Source organism: Furipterus horrens, unplaced genomic scaffold (genome assembly GCF_987537825.1).
Source record: "Furipterus horrens unplaced genomic scaffold, mFurHor1.1.pri manual_scaffold_2, whole genome shotgun sequence".
Taxonomy (NCBI): Eukaryota; Metazoa; Chordata; class Mammalia; order Chiroptera; family Furipteridae; genus Furipterus; species Furipterus horrens.
The window spans coordinates 215,273,017-215,296,875 of record NW_028327172.1 but is presented as its reverse complement, the minus strand read 5'-3'; the positions used below and the strand labels follow the sequence as shown (position 1 = coordinate 215,296,875).

General features: G+C 60.4%; 1 protein-coding gene across 1 annotated transcript in view; it reads left to right on the top strand.

Moving 5' to 3' along the window:
* Nucleotides 1-23,859, top strand: part of PPP2R2C (protein phosphatase 2 regulatory subunit Bgamma) — a 76,807-nt gene that overhangs the window by 35,786 nt on the left and 17,162 nt on the right. The window contains exons 2-5 of the mRNA XM_090267099.1: nucleotides 11,401-11,498; nucleotides 13,533-13,698; nucleotides 14,820-14,932; nucleotides 15,402-15,581. Of these exons, the coding sequence (XP_090123225.1) occupies nucleotides 11,401-11,498; nucleotides 13,533-13,698; nucleotides 14,820-14,932; nucleotides 15,402-15,581 (557 nt within the window). The remainder of the gene's footprint in view (nucleotides 1-11,400; nucleotides 11,499-13,532; nucleotides 13,699-14,819; nucleotides 14,933-15,401; nucleotides 15,582-23,859) is intronic.

Genomic DNA, 23,859 nt, shown 5'->3' with positions numbered 1-23,859 from the left:
GGAGCTCCCCATCACAGAGCAAGTGGTGAGGCCAGACTGCCAGCCCAGTAATCTCGGACTTGCGGCATTCTCTAAATCAGCGCTGAGTCTGAGCAAAGTAAGGGGAGTCACGTGTGTAATTATAAATTTTCTAGTAGCCACATGGCACAAGTAGCAAGAATAGGTGCGATTCATTGTATGATGCAATTATAGATCCAAAATAAGATCAATATATAATCAGTACTGAAATTTGTAATGAGATAGTTCACATTGTGTTTTTCACACCAACTCTTTGAAATCCGGTGTGTATTTTATGCTCATGGTCCCTCTCAGTTCAGCCTAGCCATGTTTTAGGGGCCCCAGCGCCCCATGTGGCTGGTGGCCTTGGTACTGGGCGCATGGCTCTGAATGGTGACTCTGCTTTACATCCTTTTCAGTGTATTTTGTACGCACTTTTGAATAGTTTAAAATAGCTTAAGGACTTTTCAGTTTATTGTCTATGAGTCCCTGACTTAAAAATGTTGGGTTTCCAGTAATAAATGCGCATCACGTATGCTGGAGTTTTGGAGGGTTAAGTCCCTCGGTCCTGACTGTCTGGGTCCTGTCTTTGCTGGTCCTTGCTCACCAGGCTGGGTAGGCCGTCCTCAGTGTTCCTTTCTGAGTAGTGAGTGCCTGCGTTTTCTCTGACTGCCATGACCTTGTACCTCAGACGCAGTGACCTCAAACAACAGAAGTTAATTTTATCACAGTTCTGCAGCCAGAGGCCTGAAGGCCCGGGGAGGGGCGGGGGCGGCGCGGGCTGCATTCCCCCTGGAGCCCCTAGGGAAGAATCTGTCCTCGCTCCTCCCGGCCTCACGGCTGCCCGCACTCCTTGGCTTGTGGCTGCATCTCTAATTTCTGCCTTCCTTGGCACTTTGCCCCAGCCTCAGCGTGTCCCTTATGAGGACATGTCACTGGATTTAGGGCCCACTCAGATTGTCGCGGGTGATCCCATCTCGAGACCCTTCCCTGTATGACATCTGCAAAGACCCTCTTTACAAATAAGTCACGTTTACAGGTTCTGGGGACTAGAATGGGGACATATCTTTTGCAGGCCTGCATTTAGCCCTCACAGTAAAACATCGGTGTCTTGACAGTAAGAATGAAGACGTGAGGACGATGTGACAGTTGTATTTTTTTACTGGTATGAAATACACCCAATAATAGTGGGCCATAAGAGGCAAACTGGTACTCAGCGCCGCCTCTCAGCGTAACGGGCACCGCTGGCCCACGGCGGCTGGGGCTGCTGAGATCGCTTTGGCCAGGTCTGGATGCGCTTCGCTTGATGACATGTATGTCAGCTGCACTCTGGAAGGCAAACCAAAGGACCACAGAAAGCCAAGACTGTCTTCGATTGTTCCAGCATAACTCTGGGAACACTTCTAACATGCCCTGAACAGGCCGGGCCCGGCGCTGCGCTGATGGCTGCTAAGGTTCACCATCGGGATTGTAATGATGCTTGTGTATTCGTATGCCTGTTGCCTGCTTCTGTTATTAATGAGGAGGAGGGTGGGTAAACTAAAGGAGATGGTACAGAGACTGGAGCGGCACCCACACGTGACCCAGTGGGTTCCGATGACGGAAACCTTCCTGACGTGTCCTCGGGGCTCCTGGTTAGGCCATTACTGTGGCCCCGCTTGTTCAGGGCTCGCGTCATGGGCCGGACTTCTTTCATATGATCATCAGGATGGTGCTAATGGGGTTCGCAGACGAGGTTTTCTTGATGTTGTCATGTCAGCATCTGGAGTCGGGGCGCACGCTGCTTCCCAGACCGGGACGCTCCCCCAGCTCCCCGCCCCCAGGAGTCTGGGGGTTTGCTGATGAGCCCGGGAAGCCATGAACAGTAATGAAAGTGTTTAGTTCCCGCTGGCATGGAACCACCCTCGGGGTCCTGTCCCGTCATTAAATTGGGGGTACGCCTTCTGCTTCTGAGCTCGGAGGAGGCTTTTCCTCCCGGTGACGTCCCTTCATTCCTTCTCCCCTGTTCATTTGTTCATTTACTGATTTACCCGTTCATTTGTTCATTGATTTACTTACTCATTCATGTGTTCAGCAAACCACTATCGAATGTCTGCCAGGAGCCGGTTTTCAGCACTGCTGCGCCGGGCGCAGAGGAGGGAGAGGAAAGAGGGCCGGGGGTCGCCATGACCATCTCTCCTCGAAGCGCTGAAGGAACTGAAGGGCTCTAACTGCCCTGCGGGTCTCATCAGCCCAAGGTGGCTCCTCTGGCCTCCCAGTTTCCAGCTGGTCCCAGAAGCCATGTGTTACTCCAGAGACTGAGGGGACGCACGCGTCTCCTTGCTTGAGTTGAGCCCTGGAGAGGGGAGCCCAGGGAGGCTGGGACTCGCTGCCACCAGGAAGCAAGGCAGGAGCCTGGTGACCTAAGGCGCTCCCGCCGGTGAACGGGGTCCCTGGAGAGCAGGGCCTCTGAGCCAGGTGGGCAGCCAGGCTGGGCCCCGTGCTGAGCCTTTGCCTGCTGCACCCCACTTCACAGTGACCGCCATGTGGGAGCTGCCCGTGAGGGAGCCGAGCCTTACGGAGCTGCAGGGCCCCGCCTGTCCACTGCCAGGCCCATGCCCTCACCCTCTGTTGCCCTTGGATGTCCCTGATGATGGGCTGCCACTGCTGTTCCAGCCCCTCTTGCGGGGGGTGTCCTGGACACTTCCCACACCCCCCCGCCAGCCCTCCACCAGACTGCCACCCAGAGGCTGGGGCACGGGGCCTTTCCACTAGGAAGGGGGCGGGGAGGCGCCTGGCTCCACGTGTACAACATACAGTTTGCTCAGTGGGGGGCGGGGGGCTGCACAGTGCCTGCTTGGCCGCCTCTGAGCTCTGGTTGCCTAATACAGGGTCTGGCACTTAGTAGGTGCTCAGTAAATACTCACTGAATGAATCAATGGCCCGGTTTGGGGAACTGCAGAAAGTCTGGGCTGGCTCAAGGGGAGGGTTGTGTTGGGAGCGAGGGCTGGAGAGGGCAGTGGGGAGCCATGGGAGGGTTTGGGGGGCTCCTGATAGGATGAGGTTACATGTCAGAAGAGTCCCCCTGGCCTCTGGGAGCCCTGGGCCTGGACAAAGGCAGGAGAGTCAAAGAGGAGGCGGCCCGTCTCCCAGGAGAGAGGTGACGGTAGCCTGGGCCAGGCACAGGCAGGGCAGGCTGACGGGCTCTGCTGGCTTCGCCAGCTGTGACCTCAGCACGCAGCTCTGTGCCTGAACCCCATCTGCCCCCCCCCGAACGTCACAGGCTTGGCGAGGGGCCTGATGCGCATGCTGATGTGATGAGGCCTGAAGGTGGCTTCTCCTCAGGCCATTTGGCCCCACCGCCCACCTGCCGGGTCTGAGGAGCTGGGCGCAGCCGGAGCAGGGGACGCGGCCTCCGGGAGCCGGGGCGGGGACGACCGAAGCCCACCCAGGCCAGCTGCCCAGACCCGGGCGATCTGTCGGGGTTACACCAGACCTCCACGCTCCTCCCCATGGCGGCTCCTGGTGCGGGACAGCATTTTACGAGCGGCTCCTATCGTCACAGCTACCCCAGGGGGGAAACTGAGTCTCAGAGGCGCGAAGTGACAGCCGGGAGAGGGTGGGTTTCAACCAGGGCCTGAAGGCAAGGTCACTGCGTCTCACAGCCTCTCTGCCTCCGTCTCGTGTGTCAGTTCCTGCCCCTGCTTCTTCCACTGTCCACGCGGTCCTGCGACTAGATTTGCACGCGTCGTGATGGTGACGGAGGACTACGTGCAGGGACTGTTTTGAGCGGCTTTCCAGTGCCAGGCGCCTGGATCTCTGTTGCCTCCTTACACCCTCGCAGGCCTGAAACCGTGTGCTGCCCACTTCAGAGAGCAGGAGGGCTCAGGGGACGTCGGTGCCTTGCTGAGGAGCAGGTGGCTGTTCGAGCGGGGTCTCCCTGTCCCAGCCCGGGCAGCGCTGGATGGTGGCTCTGCAGCTCCAGCGCTCCCAGGGGACTTTGTCAAAGGCAGATTTCAGGTGCCAGCGATTCTGAGCTGGGGGGTCCGGGCGGGACCCCAGGAGCGGAGCCCAGGTGACTGGGCTGTGGGACTCTCAGGGGCTCGTGCTGCAAGGAAACAGCAGGCGGGTGCGCCTCTCAGTCCCCTTCACCCCGACCCTGTCGCTGCTGCCTCAGGCCACCTGCCCCCCTGGACGGCCCACGGGGGTCTGAGTGTGGGGTGGCACCTGGAGGGCTGGGCTGGAGTCCGATCTGGGTGTCACCCCTGCTGGGGACACAATGAGACCTGGCCTGCGATCCAGCCCAGCAGGCTGACCAGGTCCTGCTGACCACAGGCAAACCCACAGCTGCTCGGTCCCCTGTCCTCAAGCCCATCTGCCTGTGCGCCGGCCAGGCCCACAGCTGCTCAGCAGGGGCCGTCTGGCCCGGCAGGGGGCAGCTGGCAGCCACTGCCCGGCCTCCTGGCACCCACCCAAGGGGGTGGCACTGGTCCCCGCTCGCTCTTGCTCCTGCTTTGGCTCAACCACGGTCAGGGGTGCAGGGCCATGCCTGGCCCCCCCCCCCCAGGCCCTCTCCCAGGGACTGGATTTCTGCTCGAAGGGACTGGGGCCTGTCTGTAAAGCCATTGTGATCCCCACGGAATGTTCTTCAGCTGTCTAAAGGACCGTTGTGCTGACGGCGTCTGCAGCCTGGGTGGCCCTGTCACGTGGTGCAGGGTGGAAGAAGCCAGACACACGAGGCCACAGGTTGGATGACCCCATTTCTGTGAGAAGTCTGAAGAGGCAGATCCACAGTGGCTGGGGAGGGGCATGGGGGTGACTGCTGAGGTGCAGGATTTCTTTTCGGGGTGATGGGAACGTGTAGAAGTAGTGAATATACTGAAGACCGCTGAAGCTACGCTGTCCATGGTATCAGGGACTGCCCAGGGGGCTGTTACCGTTGCCGGTTCTGGTCCAAGGTGTCCCCAAGTCCTGGAGCAGGTTCTGTGGGCTACACACCGTCCTGGCGGTCAGGACACACTCGGACCCCTGCCCTATGGTGCCTCCACTTAAGCGGGGGTACAAGGAGCCCCGTTTTAGCCTCCTGCCCTGTTTGTTAACCCTGTCCTCACCACGGCCTGCGTGAGCCCGGAGAGACTGTCTCTATTTTACAGGCAGGAAATGGGGTCTCGGGGAGATGGGGCTTGCTCCAGGCCACACGATCTGTGACCCGGGGTGCTGGGCCTTGAGCCGGCGTCTGCTGTGGTCAGGGCCTCTGTCCTCTTGCTGCCTCACACTGTCTCTGTCCCCAGGGGCTGTCACAGGTGTGACAGGAGGCGCTGTGAGGCAAAGGAACTAAACGCTGGCACGGAGGACCTGGCGGCTTCCCTGGGGGAGGGGCAGTTGGGTGAAACCTGAAGGGTGATCGGAACTGTCCGGGTGACCTGTGAAGGGGGCAGTGTGGTCCTCACAGTGTAGACGAGGCCCCTTGTGTGTGTTGGGGGCGGGAGGTGCACTCCAGACTGCAAAGCTAGACTGTAGCTGAAGCGCTTTCTCTGGTCAGGAAAGTCTCTCTCTTTAAATGACGTCCCCACCTCTACAACAAGGTAGTCACCTACAAAGCAGAGGCGGGTGTGGTGGCCACGCTTTGCGCTCCAGGCTCTGTGACGCGCTGTGCATGGCAGCCGCTCTGTCTCAGTCAGCTGCTGCTGCATAACAAACTACCCGGAGCTTGGAGGGTTCAGACTGCACATTTACTTCTGCTCCCACGTCTGTGGGCCAGGAAGGTGTCTCAGCCGGTCTTGCTGGGCTCTGTCCCATTTGGGGGACTGGCTGACTGCAGCGTGGCCTGGGGCACGTCAGCTTCGGTGGCTTCTCTCTGCTCCCTGTGGCCTCCCATCATCCAGCAGGCAAGCCGGGGGTTGTCTTCCTGGCAGAGCAGGCGCCCGACAGAGGGCAGACACTTGGGCCTCTTACTTCCTTCACCATCTGTCCGCTAAGGCGCATCCCAGGCCAGGACAGGGTCAAGGGTGGGCAGTCGGCTCTGCCTCTGATGAGAGGGGCTGCGCAGTCACCCGGTGCAGGGTGTGGCCACAGGGAGCCACTGGTTAGGGCCACCGTTCCCTGCTCCTCCAGACCCCACTCCCGTGTTACTGTCTCCAGGAGGCCCTATTGCCTCCCCGCCCTGAAGGAGTCATTTCCCCGGCCACCTCTTCACCTCCGACATGCGTCAGCCCAGACCCAGAGCACCCTTGCGGGCCGGCTTTCTTGTGTCCCCTCCCCTGGGGTCCTGCCTGGCTGCTCCTCGCGTGGGAGCCAGGGAGGGTGCTGAGTCCCAGCCCAGGCGGCTGCCTGGCTCCCACGCCTCCCGCGTGTCAGTCACCACGCCTTCATTCAGCAGCGGCCCACCCCCTCCTCTCCCACCTCCCTCCTCGTCGGCCCTGAGGCCGCTGACATTATGAACTACATACAACACTCGCCCTGGAAGGGTCGGGCTGCGCTTTCTGAGTCCCCACCTCCCCACCGTGAGCTCTGATGTCTGATGCCTCATTAATGGCACCGACAGCACTTACTGTGACGGACAGAGACAGACCCGCAGGCAGCGCTCACCCGACGGGCATCTTAATCTGCCCTCCTGCTTGCAGGCCTCTGTGCGAGCTTCCAGGGAACCCGCCAGTCCACAGGTCACGTGAATGTCACAGAAACCCTAGGAGGACTGTGGCCAGGCAGGGATGACAGTTCCCATGTCAACAATGTGACGATCGGGGCTCAGAGGGTGAGTGATGTGGCTGAGGTCGTGTAGCTGCCATGTGCCAAGCCTGGGACTGGAGTACCTTCCTCTTGAGGACAGGCACCGTGGGCGTCTGTCCCCACGCAGCGGAGCAGGCGCCACAGCCCGGGGTGCGGCTGGGTCCCTTGGGGCTGGTGCCAGCACAGCCTCGGCACAGCTCTGTCCTCTCCGTGGGTGGCTGGGTGGGCCAGGGCCGCTGCGGCAAATGCCTACACCCTCACCTGACCTAAAGCAACAGAGGTGTGTTTGCTCCCGGCTCTGGAGGTTGGAAGTCTGAAATCATGGTGTCCGGGGACGAATCCGCCCCAGGCCTCGTCCGGCTGCTGCTGGTGGCCAGCACGCTTTGGCTGGTTGTGTGACAGTGGGGACTGTAACGGCGGGGAACTGTAACGGCGGGGAACTGTAATGGGGGGGAATTGGAACCCACCCACCATCCTTTTGACATTATTTCTGTAAGTGCCGACTCTGACTAATATGTAGCTTGTAGATACACAGCATATTTGTGTAAGAATCCTAGCAACTAACTTCAGAAGATACAGGCTCTGACCTTCATGTGTCTCAGCTCTGGGACATTTGCTGACCTTCAACCATGGAGCCAGGATGACGTGAAGTCAGGGTGACATGAAGCCAGGGTGACTAAGCCAGGATGACGCACACACGGGACCATCACCTGCCTCATCGGAGTGGACTGTGCTCGTCTGCATGTTGAGAACTTTGCAAGCCCCTCCCCTGATCTCTTTGTTCTGTTCCCCTCTCCCTCCTTATAAAAACCTCTGCCTCTGCTGAGGGGAGGAGACGGGCTTTGTGACCTGAGTCCCCCCTCTGGCGCGTAGCCAGCATCTGAATAAACCACTTTCCTTTACCCCAGCACCTGCCTCTTGAATATCGGCTTTCGTAGCGCAGGCAGTCGGACCTGTGTTTGGTGACGGTGGCGTATCACTCCAGTCCCTGCCTCTGTTGTCACGTGGTCTTCTCCAGGTGTGTGTGTGTCCCTGTGTCTTCACATGGCCTTCTCGTCAGGATGCCAGCCATTGGTGTGGGGCCCACTGCTGTCCAGCTCAGCTCAGTCACCTGCAAGGATCCTATTTCCAAATAGGTCCAGGCCATGGGGGCTGCGGGTTAGACTTCAGCATGTATTCTGGGGGACATAATTCAACCCACAGCTGCGTCTTTGACTTCCTGGCTCTGGCTGTAGCTCCCTCTGTGGGCCTGTCACTGGCCTGGTCGCTTGGGACAGCACTTCTGACTTCCTCCTGGGCTACACTGGTCCTCAGGGTGGCTGTCCGGCTCCCTGCCCAGGTGTCCTCACAGGTAGGGCTGGCAGTGCCCAGTCCCAGGGGGTGGCTGGTGCCTCTGGTCCGGCGTCCATCCTGCCTCCTCCAGCTCTGCCATGCCACACGGGGGAGTCCCCAGAGCTGCAGCAGAGGAGAGGGGACCTCACAGTGCAGGGACAGCAAAGGGTTTCATGGGGCGTGTCCCGGGGAGACACTGGCTGTGACTGGGAAGGGTTACACACCCTGTGCCCCAGGGCCCGAAGAAGCGACGGCCGGGCCTGCGGCAGAAGTCGCTCCATAAGCGTTTTGCAGGACGGACTTGGGGTGGGGCTTGTGGTCTGGACCCCCAAAGCTGCACGGCGAGGTTGAGTCACTGCGTCATCGCTCGTGCCTCTGAGCTGCCGCCGGGAATTCCGCGGAGGCCGGAAGGGAAGGTGAGAAAGGACCCCAGCTTTCCGGTCAGTAAATGGTGGTGGCTCCTCAGAGTTGTGGTTCTTCCTCCCCCGCCCTCTGGCCTCCCCTGCCTCACTGGGGCCCCTAATCCTGGGCAGGTGCAGCTCCGCCCATGCTCCAGATGACAAAGCTGAGTCTCGGAGAAGAGGTATGACCAACCCATGGCCGCACAGCCGGGACACTGGGGCCCAGTCCAGCCCAGGACGTCTGACGGGTGCACACAGCTCAGGGGGATGTCGCCAGGTGGGGCCCCCATCTCTGCAGCCGCGGACAGAAACGGGGGTCACGCCTCCTTCAGGGGCTGGGAGGGGGCTGGGAGGGTCAGAGGAGGCAGGGAGTGTGAAGCGGACGTAAACTGTAAATTGCCCGCAGACGTTAGTGTCCGTTACTGTGGCAACCGCCCAGCACTTACGGACCACATTGGCTCTGGGTACCAGGGGTTACACTGCCATTTTAATTTAATAGCATTGTTATTATCCATCGTAAAAATAATATAAATTATGCATACGTCCAATCTCATCAAACCATATATGTTAAATGCGTGCATTTTCGCATATCCATTGTACTTCATACATTTTCATATGTATGAAAATATACATGCAGTACAGAAAAATCTAGAAAGCAGAAAAGTAGAAAAATTAGCGAAAGGCAAAGACCATATGATCTCTCTTACAACTGGATCTCATGAACAAAATAAACGAACGGGGAAAATAAACCAGAGCCATGGAAACATGGAGCAGACTGACCGGGTAGGAGGGGAGGGGGATGAGGGGCGGAGGGGAGCAGAAGGGACTAGTCAGAGGACATGTATGAGTGACCCACAGACATGGGCAGTGCGGTGGGGACTGACTGTGGGCCGGAAGGACGGGCTAGGTGGAGGGGAGCAAAAGGGAAAGAAACTGGGACGACTGTAGTAGAATAAACAATAAACCATTTTTAAAAAGAAAAGTAGAGCAAGAAGAAAGAATCTTTTATTCCAGTCCTTGCAGCAACCTTTGCACTCATGACAGAAAATTCCCTTCCAGCTCTTTCCTCTCTGCCTGTTCAGTTTGCTGTTGAACGTGGCTGTGATCACTGGTCTATATAATTGAAAACATTTTATATACAATTTTATAGCCTGCTCTTTCCCCCTTAGGGGTCCCTGATAGAGAATAGCAGGCACCAGAACCACGTCCGGGAACCCCAGCGCAGCTGGGCTGCGGCTCTGGCTGGCGGCCGTCCCGTGTCCCTGGGCCGGGACGGAGGGCAGCGTCAGGCGGTCCCCGCTCACTGAGCCTTTCCCACAGGGTGGCTGTCCTTGTCCTGTCTTTTTAAATGTAACGAGATGTGCTTTGCTCTTGACTGGTGACTACATCCCGATGTCACCTGCTTCGAAACTCCTCCTTCCTCTATTCTTTGCTGTCAGAGCTGGCGTTTACCTGTGGCTCTGAAGGCCCACGGTGGCCAGGGGCCACCTCCGACAGCCGCTGATTGGAAAAGAAAAATGCATTTGTTGAGCAAGAGTGGGAGAAGCACCTGAGGCCGAGGGGACAGCTCTGGAGACGAGAGGTGGCCGGTACTTCTGAGAAAAGCAGGGAGCCCAGAGTAGGAGAGGACCTATCAGGGGTGGGGCGTGGGGACAGGTGAGGCTGGGAGAGGGGCGCCGGTTACCTTTCACCGAGACAGAAACATGGAACTCCCCGGCATTCAACATGAAGTATGTGTAACCACCCGTCTGCTGACTCTGCGGATGGGGGCTTGTCTGGGTCCCATGGACCCTGCCTGGGGCGGGCTTGGCGGAGGCGGGGTGGGCTCTCTCACAGACAAGAGCTCCATCCTCTTCCTCCGCCGGGACCGATGGGACAGTCTGGGTGGGTCCTCCTCCTGGAAGTGGCAGAGACCCAGGTCAGTGGCTTGTCTGCCGGTGTCCCACCGGCCCAAGGAGGTCCCAGGGCCCAGCCCAGAGTTGAGGGTGGGGGCAGGTCAGCCATGCTGGCTGGGTTCCACGTGCAGGCGCAGGAGAGGCGGGGATTTGGGCTCCTGATGTGCTCCGCCTCCAGGGACTGCAGGCCTCAAACAGCCTTATACACGCGGGGACCTTTGCTTTACTCGAGATAAGATGGGGAGCCACTGGCGGCTTTGGGGCGGGCTCCCTCTCGCCTCCGCGCCGTCGAGGCCAGTCGTGGCTGGGCAGAGGGGACACGAGGATGCCACAGGAGCTGCACAGCCATGCATCTGGGGAGAGGCATCCCGGAACCAGCCAGGAGGATGAGAGGGAGAAGGGGCGGTGGCGTCAGGGTGACTCCCAGCCTTGGGCCCAGACGATGGAGGGTCAGGGTTGGGTGTGGGGACCGTGGAGGGATTTGAGCAGAGACACTTGCTGTCACCCTGGCAGCTGTAAGAAGAAAGCAGGGGGCGGGGCCCGCCGAGTACCCACCTGGGTCCTCGGGGAGGTGGCTCAGATCGGCACTTTGTTTGAAAGTAGATCCGGTGGTTCAAGTCGGATGAGAGCCCTCGTGCCTACAAAGGCTGACCAGGGGCGTGAAGACCACGTGTGTGGCGTCCGTGGGGAGCTGTGGGGGCCGGGCAGGAGGAAGGGTGTGGCTGGCCTCCGTGACCCCCAGGGTTGGGCCTGTAAGGGTCAGGTTTTCATCCCAGTCACCTGGTTGGCACAGGAGGGGCGCCTCACCTGCTCTGGAAGGAAGCACGGAGGCAGGACGGGGGCAGAGTACAGCTTGCCCGAGAACCGGTCCCTGTTCTGCAGCCAGCGGGGAGCGGGCGAGGGGCAGATGGACCCTGGTCAGGGCTCCCCACCCCTCGCGCTCCCTCCGCGGGCGATGGCCTGGCTTAGGGGCGCGGGGCCCCTGGGGGTGGGGTGGGCGCAGTCCTGGCGAACCGCACAGGACGGGGGTGCTAACGAGCCCCGCCTTCCTGTCTCCCCTCCCCCAGCTGATATCATCTCTACTGTCGAGTTCAACCACACGGGAGAGCTGCTGGCCACCGGCGACAAGGGTGGCCGGGTCGTCATCTTCCAGCGGGAACCAGAGGTGCGGCGGGGCCTGGTGGGTGGGGGGCTTCATCCTGCAGGGTGCCACCCTGCCTCCACCAGTGTGGGTCCCTGGGGAAGCTCGCCTGCCTTCAGGCAGGATCCCAGGGCTGGACGGAAAGGGTGCGCTGGGGTGCGGGGAGGGCACCCGGCAGGTCTGGGCAGGGCGCCCACTGGGTCCACTCGGCAGATGCTTGTGGATTGTTCACTGTGTCCTGGCTCCCGGGGAACTAGGACCAGCAGAGCCAGCCGCTGCCCGGGGACAGGCCTCCAGTTAAACTGCCCCGTGCCTGGGGGAGCTGGCGCTGTCCCTGCCCCGGCCCGGCGGGGAGGACAGGAGGGGCCTTCCTGCAGCTGTGGGGCCTGCCTTGGGGCTGGGTTGGTGGTTGTGCTTGGCCCTGGGTCCTTCTCCGGTGGCCGTTGTGGTCCAGCAGAACTCGGGTAAGACGGGGGTGGCCTGGAATACCCCCCCAGGGGCACTGTTTCTGAACCCCTGAAAGGCTCCCATTTGTTGAGCACCTACTATGTGCAGACACCTTGCTACATTCTCTATGCACTTTCCTCATTTACTCTCATTCCCCACCTCAAAGGCGGGGATTGACACCCCATTTCACAGATGAGGACACTTGGTGAAGTCACCCCAGCTAGTGAGCAAACTCCAGGCATTGAAACCAAGACCGAGAGGACATGGCTCGGGCCTCAGACACGGGCTGGGATTGTGGGCTGGGTGTGAGGGCGGGGTGGGGGGAGGGGGAGGGAAGAGGGGCGTCACACTCGGTCCCTGAGCGTCACCCCCAGAGCTGGCATTCCTTGATGTCTGACTTGACCTGTGTTTGCTCCTGGCCCCTCCCTCACGACGGCCCGAGTGGTGCCATTGTCACCTGCACTTTGCAGATGGGACACTGGAGCTCGGGGGCTCAGGGGCAGCGTAGTGAGGACACACGGCCAGACGGCCGACGGCGGAATCGTTGCCCAGACGCGGGCCTGTGGCTGGAGCGCGTTGATCCGTGAGAAGGGTCAGCGAGTCCCACCAGGGATTGCAGAGCCAACACTTCTTTTTGCCAAACTACAGAAAAAAGGGAAGAGAGTGATGCCAGATCCCTGGTTTGCAAGTCTTCTGCTTTAATTTTTCCTTAATCCCAGTCCGGCTGACCTCTGCCATAGCCGGTGCTCCGGGGGGATGTAGCAAATGAGAGGCAACAATACTGAAGAAATGTCAAGCTTTCTAGAAGCAAGGCACGTAAAAAAATGTAACAGTAGGTACTTTTTAAGAAATGAATATAACTTGACATCATGCTTGGCTGAATGTCTTGGATTTGCTCCCAGGCGACTATGTTTCTGGTTCTAGTGTGTGTTGTCATGTGAACCTGAATTGTCCACTGGGAATGTGGTCCCTGGTGCCCGTGATGGACTCCCCGCCTGCTGATTGGGGGCTCCATCAGGAGGGTGCTGCCCACACCGGGATGGGACCTGCCCACCGAGGAAAGCCGGGGAACAAGATTCCATCTCAGGTCTGACGTTACAGGACGTTCTGCCCCAGGGGAAAAATCTGCTTTAAAACACATTCATGCCTCTGCCAGGCCCCAGCTGGGCGCTTGGACGTGAGGGACAGGTCAGACCCCGGCGGAGTGCGTTACACTTAGTGGACATGTGGTTTTGGCAGGTCCAAACACCCTTGAGCCTCCACCTGTAAAATGGGGAGTCATGGCGCCCACACAGAGGGGCCCCGAGGGAAGATGAGGCATGAGACACACTTAGCTCGGTGTCTGGCACATAGTAGGTGCTCAGTAAACACGAGCCAGCTCTGTTGCTGTTGTCCTTACTTATTGGGCCCAGGAAGAGCTGGGGCTTGGCCGCAGCACGCAGCCGGGGCTTCCTGTGACCCTTGGCTGCCTCCAGGGGTGCTGCTGGATGCCCAGTGGCCGTGGCCTTCGGGCCTGCGCGGGTGTGTCCCACCCACCCGGCTCCAGCCCCGCCCTGTTCCCCGCCAGCCCTGCCGTCCTGGAGCTCAGGCCCCGTCTGGGTTTCCTTGCAGAGCAAGAGTGCGCCTCACAGCCAGGGCGAGTATGACGTCTACAGCACTTTCCAGAGCCACGAGCCGGAGTTCGACTATCTCAAGAGCCTGGAGATAGAGGAGAAAATCAACAAGATCAAATGGCTCCCGCAGCAAAACGCCGCCCACTCGCTCCTGTCCACCAACGGTGGGGCGGCGTGCCCTCGCGCGCGCGTGTGTGTGTGTGCACCTCGGGGCCCTCGCATGTGTGTGCATGTGTGTGCGCCTCAGTGCCTGAGCGTGTGTGCGTGCAGGTGTGGGCATGGGATGGAGCAACTGACCGCCAAGCGCTGTTTCTCATCTCCCTCACACGGGAGCCTTTCTCTCGGCCTGTGGCGCTCCTAACCAGCAGCATCTGAGCGGCATGTCAGTTCCATGCGTGAGTGTGTCGTCACGCCTGTTTACCGTGTTGGACACAGCTGTCCCCACGGTTATACATGGCAGAGCCGGGAGCTTCATTGGGAATACTTCCCTCTGGGGTGGAGGGTTGATACTCCCAATGAAGGAGGCCAGGCCAGGGAACGGGGACACCTGGGCAAACCTAACTCTTCCCCCGAACCCCGGATCCCCAGGCTGCCCAGAGTGGGGGTCATCTCTAGGTGGTGTGACCCCGCACGGGTTTGGGAACCTGGCTGGCCCTTTGCCATGGAGGCCCCTGAGGAGGCGCCCGGCTGGACTCCTGCTTCACCAGGGCCCACTCTGGGGGTGCGGCCCCCGGGGCCATCCTGCCTCGGCTGGTGCTGGGCCTGGGGCCGGAGACTGCGCACCCCGTGCTCTGCCTTCTGCTCACCCCCATCCTCTCAACCCCGCCATCAGAGCTGCCTGGGGGCACCGGCGGACCGGCCTGGGCTCTGTCCCAGCCCTGTGACCTTGGGAAGCACCCCAAGCCTCAGTTTCCTCGTTTGTGCACTGGGGTGGACACAGCTCTCTCTGGGTTGCGGTCAAAGGGCAGTGAGGTGACAGGAGTCCCGTCTTTCTGGAAGTCGGTGTCGGGACGGATAAGCGCCCTTAACTGTGTCATGCCCTTTGACCCTGCACTGTCGCCGCTGGGCTCAATTGTGAGGAGCTAGAGAAGGAAGGCGGGGGTCCCGTATGCAAAGGTGTTCGCTGCATCCATTTACACGGGAGGAAATCAGGAAGAACCTACGTGTCTAAGTGCAGGTGATGGCTGAGTAGTTTCTGGACGGTGCGTCTGTATCTAGTGGACCAGGGCGATGCTCCATTCTCTGTGCTAATCATCGGTCTTGTTTCATTTCCTTATCTTTAAAGACAAAACTATCAAACTGTGGAAGATTACCGAGCGAGATAAGAGGCCCGAGGGCTATAACCTGAAGGATGAGGAAGGGAAGCTTAAGGACCTGTCCACGGTGACGTCACTGCAGGTACGGGGTGGACCTCGGAAGAGTCTGGCCGACGGGAAGCACAGCTGTGGTTCTTTTACTAAATGATGAGGATTTTGGGACGCGACAGGCCCCTGAGATTTGAGCCATGGTTGGGTTCAGGTCCTGGCTGAGCTCCTCTTCCTGCTCTGTGCCTCAGTTTCCTTAGCTGCCAAGTGTGGGGGGGGGCATCTTTCCCGGGGGAGAGAGGGCTTGTGAGGATGAGGTGAGGGGCTATGAGTTCAGCCTTTCAGCCCCACCTGAGGTTGGAGCAAGTCCTATAACCTTCGTTACATAGAGGGAAACCGAGGCCCAGAGAGAGGCGGGAAGTGCCCGGGAGTTCGCGCGAAGGAAGCGGGCTCTCCTGCAGTGCTGGTGGCAGTGCACACGGGCCACGTGGCCCTGCGTGGCTGCAGGTCCCCGGGGCCGGCCCCGGCCAACGGCCCTGCTCTGACCGCCCCCTGCCCTGTAGGTGCCTGTGCTGAAGCCCATGGACCTGATGGTGGAGGTGAGCCCGCGCAGAGTCTTCGCCAACGGCCACACCTACCACATCAACTCCATCTCCGTCAACAGCGACTGTGAGACGTACATGTCCGCCGATGACCTGCGCATCAACCTCTGGCACCTGGCCATCACCGACAGGAGCTTCAGTATCCTTTCCCGCTGCAGCCCCGCCAGCGGCCCGTGTAGTGGCATCTGTGTGGGGTCGGCTGGCTGGCTGGCTGGTAAGGGAGCCGGCGTGGGGGCTTCTGCTTTGCTCCGCTTTTGGTGAGCCCACGGTGTGCGAATGAGATCATGCGGAGCTTATTTATGAGCACTTGAAAACCCTGGCTGTGAAGGTTACAGGCGACTCCTCACCACCTCCAGGGAGCCCACCAGGGATGGAGGAGGAGGTGAGGGTCTTGGAGTCAGCCCTCCTGGGGGAGGAATGGCTGACCCACCTGAGACCATAAACCAAGGCTCCTCTGCAGTTCCTTCCCTGGGGTCCCACCCAGGGCTCAGAGTGACAACCAGGGTGTCTGAAGCCCAGCCAGATGGAGTTGAGGGGGACCCTGCTCGGGGGCCCCCTGTGTTTGGACAAGCTAGGGGCCCTAGCACTGACTGCAGCCCCCACCAACTGGTGAGGAACGAACCCTTGATGAACTGTCGTGAGCCTGGGGAAGGCTGAGACCTGGCCCAGCAGGGGACGGAGACGGCAGGCTGCTACGCTGTCCCTGTTCTGAGGGTTAATGGTGATAGTCATAATTACAGCGCAGCTCTCGCCTCACATTAACGTGTTAATATGAACTCATTTTATCCTCACGAGAACCCTGTGTCGTAGGGACTGCCATGGCCCTCCTTTACATATGAGGAAACTGAGTCACAGGGAGCCCGGGTAACTTGCTCAGAGCTCCTTCCTGGCCAGTGTCACCCCTCCAGTCCCAAGTCCGCATTTCCAGCTGTGACACCAGACGGTGCTTTGGAGATGCATGTGAAGGAGGCCTCGCTCCCAATGCCTGAATCAGAAAAAGGCCCCGCCCTCCCGGAGCAGCCAGACCGTAAACCGTTACTACAAGACCCCGTCACACGTCCAGCACGCACACAGGCGGTCCGTGCTGGGAGAGTGTGGGGGCAGCCTGTTTCCCCGGCCCCGATCGTCTGAGTCCGCGGCCCGGGGCGGGTGGGAGGGAGCCCGGGCGGTGGTTTTGCCAAGAGAATGAGCAGTCCCGGGGCTGCCGGTGTACACAAGGGAGAGGAAGTAACGGTTGACCCAAGGATCTAAGCTAGGCGAGGAGGAGGCGAGGCCCAGCGACAGGAGGGGAGCAGTTGTGGATTCGGGGTCCCCCTGGGAACCAGGGGCTCCCCTGGCTGCAGATCCTGCCTGTGTGTAGCCTCCAGTTTTGTGAAAATGAATTGGTAGTTGATCGACTATAAAAGCATCCCGGCCCTTAGAGGAGGCGGTGTGTGTATTACTCTGCTGAAGGTGGCAGAAAGGGGGGGTCCCCATGGCCCTCGCCTGTGGAACCCAAGTGCCCACTGAGCAGACGGAAGGAGCGAGCGGGGTCTCCGGGGTCTGGGGTGGCTTGCAGACCTGCCCCGATTAGACCGGTTCATCAGAGAATCACGCTGCATGTGGCCCTCCACCTGGCCTGCTTGGCCACCAGAGTGACAAAACGGGGGGAGACCTGGCGCCCATCCTGCGGGGTCCAGCCTCCGCTGGCAGGGGAGCTGACCGGCCTGTGGTCGCAGGCGCGGTGACGGGCGACACCCGCCGAGTGATGAGAAGAGGTGTTTCATTTCCAGGGCGGGAGGAGGCGGGGAGCTGTGACTGACGCTGAGCTGCAGAGTGGCTGTGAATCTGACGCCCTTTGAGCAAGGACCTCCCCGGGGACTTGGGACCCCGGGGTTCCATTCCTTCCACCCTGGCTCTCCGGTGTCTTCACTTGTCCCGATGCCGCTGTTCAGTCGAGGCTGCTGGGAATTTTCCGTGTTACCGTCTCCTTGTGTCCAGGCAGGAACCCTTTCCACGTAAGCAGAATAAGCAGAATTGCTTTTTAGAGAAGCTTTTAAAGAGAAAGGAAGGCAGGCTTTTTTTAATAAGGGAGAAACATGGGTGTGGTTTTGACTACTGGGCAGGAGAAAAGCTGACTTGGAGGCCCTTCCTGTGGCTAATTGCAGAACTGGTGGCTCTGAACGGAGGGAGGGGCACCCAGGACTTCCTGAGCCTCTCCTCCGCGTGACACACAGAGCTGCAGGGCCTTACTCGGTCTGCCACCAAGGCTCAACATGGGGGCCCCAGCCTCCCTCTCCCTCGCCCGCAGGATGGAAAGAGGTGCCAGGCCCTTCCATGCTCCTCTGGTGGCTCAGGTGTCATGTCTTCCTCTCTGTCCCCGTCAGAGGCTCAGCTCTGCCACCCTGTTCCTGCCTGGCCCGTTGCCTGAATCCCACCTTGCCCAGCCAGCCAGCCAGCCCCCCACCAAGCCGGGACAGTGGCTCATCGGACCCTCTGGTCTGACCACATCCGTCCCCATCAGCTTCTGGATAAAGTCCGAGTCCCTCCACAGTGTCCTGTGACCCTTGGTGCCGGCCCTGCCTGTCCCGCCGGGGTCCCCTGCATCAGGCTTACCCACACCTCAGGCCACTGGGTGTCCCTTTGTGTCACAGTGCGGGGCCCGGGCTCTGCCTTCTGCTGCCCCTTCTCTGGTCATCCAGTCATAGGCAGGCTGGCTCCCGTTGGCCCCTGCACTCGGTCACCGGTGCTGTGTCTACTCTGCGCCCCTCCCGGGCAGGTCAGAGTCCCTCTGGGCACACACTCCCTGTCACATGGGCTTTCCTCATCTGTTAACATGACCGCCTCCCCCGTGTTCTGGCAAAATGCCCAAGATTAGGAACCCAATGTGCGCCCTCTCTGTATCCAACACGTGACTCAGGGCCCGGCACATAGTAGGCCCTTGTGAGTGGCTGTGGTTAGTGGCTCTGGGGTGAGGAGGCTCACAGTCCCCATGCGGTCCCAGGACGTAGACACCTCCCTGTACATGTGGGCCCCAGGGCGCTGCGGTCCCAGAGCAGTGGTCTGGGCGCCAGGTCTGGGAGACCTGGCATCAGATTCCCTGCCTCACTTCCTGGCCAGCGACTTCCATGAATGCACACTGGGCCAGATCCCTCAAGGGAAGGACACATGTAAGGAGTAAAGAAACGGAGCACACAGGGGGCCTGGTGCAGCCCCTTGAACATGTTAATCTATTTAATCTTCTGGGCAACACCGTGGAGTTGCCATCACAATGTGCCCCCTTTACAGGAGGAAGCTGAGCCACAGAAAGGCACGTGACCTACCCAGAGCCACCCAGCTGGGAAGTGGCAGGGCCTGGTGGGCAGGCTCCCAGCCTCTCGGTGGGAGGTGCGGTCATCCTCTCCCCCAGAGACACGCTCTGAGAGGCGCGGCACCTGCCACAGCCCCTCCCCATCCTGGGCACTCGCCTGCCCATCCAGCCGCATCTGTGGATACGGTTCCCTGGCTCTTGCTTGAGACCCGAAGGGAAGGCAGGTGTTTTTCACACTGTGTGCAGCACAGGCGGCCGGATGCATGAGCTCTGGCAGGTGCGTGTCTCTAAAGTTTCCCCTAACGGTCTGGACCTGCCGCTCCGTGGGGATCCCACCCCTTCCTGACAGACCCCCAGGCAGTTCTGTAACAAGCTCCTGATGAGAACCCCGTGGACCCCAGGCCGCAGCCCCGCTCCCTTCCTCTGCCTGCCTCCAGGACCGCGACCGCGGCCTCTCGCAGCTTCTCATCTGACATGTCCCCTTCACATGGAGCACACCCCGCTCCCGGCCCTCCGCCCAGATGACTCCTGCCTGCTCTCAGAGGACCCTTCCCCGACTCTCCAGACCACCTCAGAGACCGGTTCTAAACCCCATCGCATGCGCCCTGGATGTCCCTCCTGCAGCACCACCCATGCGGCTGATGTCTGCTGTGCTCCTGGGCTAGGAGCCCCGGGAAGTGGGGGCGGGGTCTGGCTTGCCCCTTTGTGAGCCAGGAGAAGCAGCCCTCTGGGAGTGTGTCCCAGCTCTGTGCTTCCACCCGGGCTTCCCTGCAGGCTACAGAGACCCAGACACACAGCTCAGCCCGGAGCCTCACAGGGTCGGGCACAGCAGCTTCTGCAACCTGCTTGCACCCATGTTTTTTCAGAGGAAGAGAACGGCTCTGATTCTGACTTAACTGACTCAATTATTGCTGAAAGTACTACCCATTTGCTGGGCCTTTGACATACAGCATCGCATTAAGTCCTTCTGACAGCCCCACAGGGCAGGTATCACCAACCCATTGTGCAGATGAGAAGAGCAAGGCGCAGAGAGGCTGCGGGGGTTTCCGCGAGTCCCACGGCTGTCACACGGTGGGGTTGGACTGTCAGGCCCGGGCTTTGTGACCCAGAGCTCAGTGCTTGCCTTCCTGTCTGAGTATTGGGGAGCCGCGTAACCCGACCTGCGGTAGGGATGTGTAGACGGGCTCACCGCACAGAGAAAACACGCAAGGGCTCCCGGGGGCTGTGCAGTGAGCAGTGACGCAGAAGGGCCCCTCCCCCGTGGTCCCGCCTGCCCCCGGCCATCTGGGGTCTTCTTCCTGAGCACACGGCACCGTCATATTCCAGGTTCCCAGCAGAGGAGGGAAGGAGGCGGTCATGGGCTGAACTGTGACCCCCAAAAGCTGTGTGTTGAAGTCCTCGCCCCCAGGACATCGGAATGTGACTGCAGGGAGGTACGATCTTTATAGACATGATTACAGTAAAGTGAGGCCATCCATGGGCCCTGATCCAATAGGACTGGTGTCCTTGTAAGAAGAGGCGATTTGGACACAGGGGAGAAAGGACCACGCGGAGACACAGCAAGAAGGTGGCCGTGTGCAGGCCGAAGAGAGAGGCCTCCGAGAAGCCAGCTCCGCTGCCACCTTGGTATTGGACTTCCGGTGTCCAGAACTGAGAGTCATTTTCTCCTGTTGCAGCCCCACGGTGGCGTCCTGCTACGGCAGCCCATGGAAGCTGACGCAGAGGCAGGTGCCAGGAGCCCTCCGATCGATCCGACGGGGCTTGGCCTGAGTGCTCCCAGCCGATGCTGGCAACCGGTTCAGCTTTTGGAGAAAATTTGCTGGAAAGAAAGCCGCTTTGCTGGCTGCGCCCCAGGGAGACCGCCCCCGTGTGCGGGAGGTTTCCGGGGCACCGGTGTCCCTGGGGGTCTGTGTGGGAGGCCCCTCGTGGCCCTTGGCAGAGCTGCCTCCATCCTCACTCCTCGGCGGCTCTGTCACCATGGTAACAGCCTCTCCCATCCTGAGAGCGTGCTCCTGCCAGATAAAAGCTCGCTTTGCTCAGTGAAATCGATGGAGCCCAAGGCCCCGTCCTTCTCCCCACTGCGCCCCCGCCCACTCTCAGCATCGGCCTTGTGGAGCCCAGCCGCAGCACCCCCGGGGGTGCTGACCCCGTGGGGGAGCTGCATGTCGCGGAGATGCAGTCACTTCCGAACAGGGGGGCAGCGAGAAGAGCTGGGTCTGTCCCTGCTCTGCCACCTGCGTGCGCAGCGCAGGGGCAGTCCTTCCTGGGGGAGGAGTGGGGGGCCCTTCCTGCAGGGCACTGTCCTCACTGGCCCCTGGGGGACTGATTATGTTCCCAAGGAGTTGCCGTGTCTGCAGTGACCTGCAGAGGTGTCACAACTAAAGCCCGTCACGACAGCAGCCGCTGATTGTGTGCCTCCCGGCGTGTGGAACTGCCCCCATCCCGCGTGTCACGTGAGCTGCTCACCGCACAGCACACACCAGCCACGCCTGTGTGTTTCATGAGCTCAACTCCTCTTACGGTCGGGAGAGGCTGGCCCCGTGGGCGAGCGATGGCCGTTTGCCCCTGTGCCCCATGTAGGTGAGGCACCGAGGTGCACAGGGGGGCAGCTCAGTGGGACGAGGGCCCCTGGAGGTCCAGTGGCCGCCCGTCTGACGTTCCCCGTGGGGTCCGCCCAGCTGCGGCCTGAGGGCCGGCGACAGGGCATGGTGCTGGTGTGATCCCAGCGGCTTCCGGACGTCGGGTGCTGCCCTTGGCAGTCAGAGGTGACGGAGTTTCTATAAAAATCTCTGCAGATGTGATGACTGTGCAGAAGGCCTGCCTGACGTCCGTTCCATTCCGTCCCTGCGTCCTTGCAGGAAGAGTCCCAGACTTCTCTCTGGGGCAGGCCAGACTCCTGCTTCTGAGCTTCCCTGAGTCCCCGGGGTGCAGCCTGAGCTATGAGCAGGTGATCATGACGGGTCTTGTAGGCCCGGCGGGGTGCCCGCGAGGAGGCCACCAAGCAGGGCGGTGGGAACCCCACCCCTCCTTTTGGGAGTGCACTCTGGCTGAGGCTGGGAGGGCGGCCAGAGGCAGGGGCCCTCAGGCGGAGGCGCCCCAGGACTTGGCGGCCGTAGGATATGGTGAAGGAGGAAGAGGGAGGAGGGATGAGAAGCCACCCTGCTTCCTGGCTTGGTGTCTCGGGGCTGGGGGGCTAAACCGGAACTCCAGGGGAAGAAGCAGTCTAGGAGGGGCACAGAGAAATCTATCCATGGTGCCGGCATTGCGCCCCTGCTGTTGCTCCCCGCTCCCGGGATGCAGCTGGGGGTCTGAGTTTCCTGGGACCACCATAACCGATTTTTACAAACACGGCGCTTAACACAACGGAAATGTGTTCCAGTTCTGGAGGCTGGACGTCTGAAACGAAGGTGGGGGCAGGGCTGCGCCCCCTCTGGAGGCCCCAGGGGAGGGTCCTTCCTGCCTCTCCGGGCTCCCGCTGGCCCAGGCAGTCTTTGTAGCTGCTCTGCCCCAGTCTCCTCCTCTGGTATCCTCTGTCTTCTCCGCCGGGTGCCTCTTATAAGGACACTTGTCGCTGGATTTAGGGCCCACCCAAACCCAGGATGACCTCATCTTCAGGTCCTTGACTATAACAGCAGGGGTCCTCTTTCTAAATGGTCGAGTTCACAGTCTCTGCGGGTTAGGAGGGGGAGTGTATCGGTTCTTGGGGGACGTCACCCCACCCACTGCACTGGAGAAAGACGCCTTGTGCTCCGTGGGGGGCTGTGGCACTGGAGTGAGTTTCCCTTCCCTCCTTTCGGCGCCCCTCGTGACCCGCTCCTCTGTCCGCCCACCTGCGTCTGCCAAACTTTCCTTGCAGGGAAAACCCTTCCCAGCTGCCATCCCCGGGTTGGAAGTTTAGCAGCTGGAGGGCACTGAGATGGAAGAGCAGAGTGTGACTAATTTATGTGGCTCTGCCCGGGGAGGGGCTCATCAATGAGCCTCATCTTGTTCCTTCTCACGGGAGGTTGGTCCTGCCCTGAGCCTTGCATAGCATCCCCGACAGGTGGGCTCATGAAGCTGGTCGGGAAAGGGGGAGAGGTTACCTGGGGGTGCTTCCTCAGAATGGAAGGGCAGCTGGGGTCGTGCCCAACCCCTCCTTCTGCAAATGAGGGAAGTCGAGGCCTGCAGAATGGGAAGGACTTTTGCACACGGCATTGACATTCCAGAGAGAGCCACGCCCAGACACCCAGGCCAAAGCCCATGGCTTCCAGGCCAGCACTGGTCACTGCCAAAGTCAAAGCCACTGCTCATGGTCTCTGTGGGGCCAGGTGTCTCAGCATTCGCAGGCAGGTGGCCGCAGGGGTGTGGGCCCAGGCGGAGGTTTGCGGGGTCCCTTTGGGGCAGTCGCCGTGCTACGTACGAGGCTTCCTCCACACCCGCCCCCCCCTTGCCAGGAGTCTGGCTTCAGCCCCCTGCTTTATGATATGACTAAGGGGACTCAACAGGGACAGCCCCACTCAGGAACTAACCCCCTTCACACACCTGAGGCACCAGGGAGCACGAGGCGGCAGGCCCGGGCAGGTCCTCCGTGAGCTGAGCCAGGGGTCTCAGAGAGGCCGCCGGGGAGCAGGGGGCCAGGGCCCGGATAGACGGCCGTGCCCTGGGGTGCTGGGCGTGGCTCTGGATCATGGGATTCAGAGACAAACGCTGACCGGGCCTATGGCCCTGTGTCCCTCCACCAGGGGCACGAGGACAGGAAGGCTCTGTCCCCGCCGCCTGGGCCGTGAGGACCTCAGCCCTGGGCTGCCGGGCGGGGCGGGGAGTGAGGGGTGACTGCAAGGCTGGTGGTGGTGGCATCAGTGTCACAGGCGTCTCGGCTTTTCTCATTTTCCACGATTTCGTCTCTGCTCCGTGTTGCACCAGGAAGCCACGGTTTCCAGGGAGACCATTTCAGGCACTGGTGACGTAGCCCTTGTCCGCTCCTTATGTCTTGATGTGATTCCGAGTTGCTGGTTACGAGGGGCTCCTAGGAAGCGAGATGGGGGTGTGAGCAGAGACCCTCCTCTGTGCTTCTGACTGCACAGAGTCAACATCTCTTCTGATATTTTATAAACTCCCTTGTTGACAGACATTTACAGAAAATGCCTCTTT